Source organism: Sphaerodactylus townsendi, linkage group LG05, assembly GCF_021028975.2.
Source record: "Sphaerodactylus townsendi isolate TG3544 linkage group LG05, MPM_Stown_v2.3, whole genome shotgun sequence".
NCBI classification, from domain to species: Eukaryota; Metazoa; Chordata; class Lepidosauria; order Squamata; family Sphaerodactylidae; genus Sphaerodactylus; species Sphaerodactylus townsendi.
This window is the reverse complement of record NC_059429.1, coordinates 138,959,535-138,961,502: the sequence shown is the minus strand read 5'-3', so window position 1 is coordinate 138,961,502 and position 1,968 is coordinate 138,959,535. Positions and strand designations below refer to the sequence as shown.

Here is a 1,968-nt window from a genome sequence, read left to right as displayed (position 1 = left end):
ATGATTCTGCATTGCCCTCCCAGCACAGGGGACAAGCAAGAGGGGCAGCCGACAGAGGCACAGAGCCCGCAGCCCCCCTCCCCCCCCCGCAGCAGGGCAAGGGACTGTCCAGACTGGAGCTCACACATGAGGAGGGTCAGGAGGGGGACAGAGGACAGGAGTGAGAAGGCAGGCAGGCAACAGCTCAGGGCTCAGGCTCAAAGCTGTCCCCTCCAGCATGGCAGGGAAGGGGGCTATGCTGCTGGTGGGGGGGCCCCACAGGAGAGCACAGAGGAGGGGCCCGAAACGAAGCACACCGGACGTTTCCCCTGCGGCCGGCCCTCCCCAGCGCCAGGGCACAGCGGGACGGCGCCTCTCTCGCCTCTCCTTCCACCTGCAGGGTGGGCCAGCAGAGCGGCGGCGTTCATTCGCCTTTGGTTCGGCCCCAAACCCCGCCCAGCTGCCGGATCCTGGCAGCACCAGACTCCCGAAGGGGCCGGGAGGGGGGAAGGGGGCTTCTGGGCCTCCCGGCTGGCCGGCCCGGGGCTGCTCCCGGCTCACACGTGGGGCGCGGCGGGGCCTGCCGGATCCAAGCAGCCGCCGCAGATGCTGAACGTGGCTCGGAGGAAGCAAAGACGTTTCCCTTCCTCTTGCCTGGAAGACACAGCAGAGGAGGCCCAGCCGGCCCAGCCACGCCGCCGCCTCCCCAAGGCCCGCCCGGAGCCGCTGCGGCAGCCTGCCCGTGCCTGGGCAGTTGGGGCTTCAGCCCAGGAAGGCTGGCGGAATCCCCCCTTCTCAGGCCGGGGGAGCCCTCGAGGGAGGGAGGGAGGGAGCAGCGCCTTCCGTGGGGCCCAGGACCGACGTTCCCCTTCAGCCCCCTCCCCCCGCCACAGGCCCTGGAGCGGGCGGGCGGGCGCGGGAAGTAGCTGCGGGTGCCGCTTCCCTTCTTTGCCAGCCCCCCCCCCCATGGCTCATGCCAAGAAGGAGCCCCCCCATCCTCTGGCTGCAGGAGGCAATCCTCCGGGGGTGGGTGGGGGGCGGGGTGGCTTTCTCCCAGTCCTCCGTGATATCACTGGAACCCCTCTGGGTGCGGGGGAGGCGGCTGGGTGGGCACGAGGCCGCCAGCCAGAATCTCTCTTCCCTGCTGCTGCTGCTGCTGCTGCTGGCACAGGCCTGAGGCCGCCCACCTCTGGCGCGACGGGAGCAGCTTCCAGCCAGGCACACCGCCCCCCCCCCCCCAAATTAGGGCCTGCCCGACCCGCCTCCTTATTCCGGCCCAATTGGCTGGCAGGCCGGCGGAGCAGCGGTGCCCAGGATTCCGGCTCCAGTCCTGGCACGCGAGGCGGCAGGAGGGGGGCCCACGGGCTGCTCACCCTGGGCGGGCGGCGGGGCTTGTGGCCAGGCCCAGACCTCCGCCCAGAGCTCGCCTGGTCCTCGGGAGGGGCTGGCCTGCCATGCAGAAGCGGAGCACAGTCGGGGCTACCCCTGCGCTACCGGGCCGGCCGTCGCAGGAGCCCCGCTGCAAGCCTGGGGGCAAAACTACCCGAAGACGGCTTGAGGCGCGGCGCCCCCCCCCCCCCCGGCCAACAGTGCCTGCGCTGCGCCGCCTAGGAACTGTCGTGGGGGCGGGGGGCGGAGAGGACCCCGAGGGCCAGAAGGAGCCCACGGCACCTCCCGCTGAGCCAGGCCCCCACCCAGTCGGGCCAGTCGGCCAGCAGGTGGGAGAACCCCCCCCCCCCACAGCAGCCCTTCCGCTCCCCCCGCCTCTCCTGCGTGGCAGCCCAGCCCAAGGACGGAAGGAGGGGAGGCCCGGCCGTGCCGCGGGGGGTTGCCTGGTGCTGGGGGGGGGGGGCGCCACAGGAGAACACAGAAGGGGTGCCCGCAATGAATGGATGAATCCCTTGAAAGAACCGCCTGGCAGGCTGGCAGGCAGCCTCCCCACCCCCGCCCGCCCCAGTTAATCTGCTCTAAATGGCTGGCGCGCTATTC

The 1,968-nt window shown here is 71.7% G+C and overlaps 1 protein-coding gene across 1 annotated transcript; it reads left to right on the top strand.

Annotated features, from left to right (window-relative positions):
- LOC125433458 (translation initiation factor IF-2-like) lies at positions 1–1,537 on the top strand. Its single transcript, XM_048497966.1, has 2 exons — positions 1–1,005; positions 1,271–1,537. Exons 1-2 carry the CDS (start codon positions 1–3, stop codon positions 1,535–1,537), a joined length of 1,272 nt encoding a protein of 423 aa, XP_048353923.1.
- Positions 1,538–1,968: the final 431 nt, after the last annotated feature.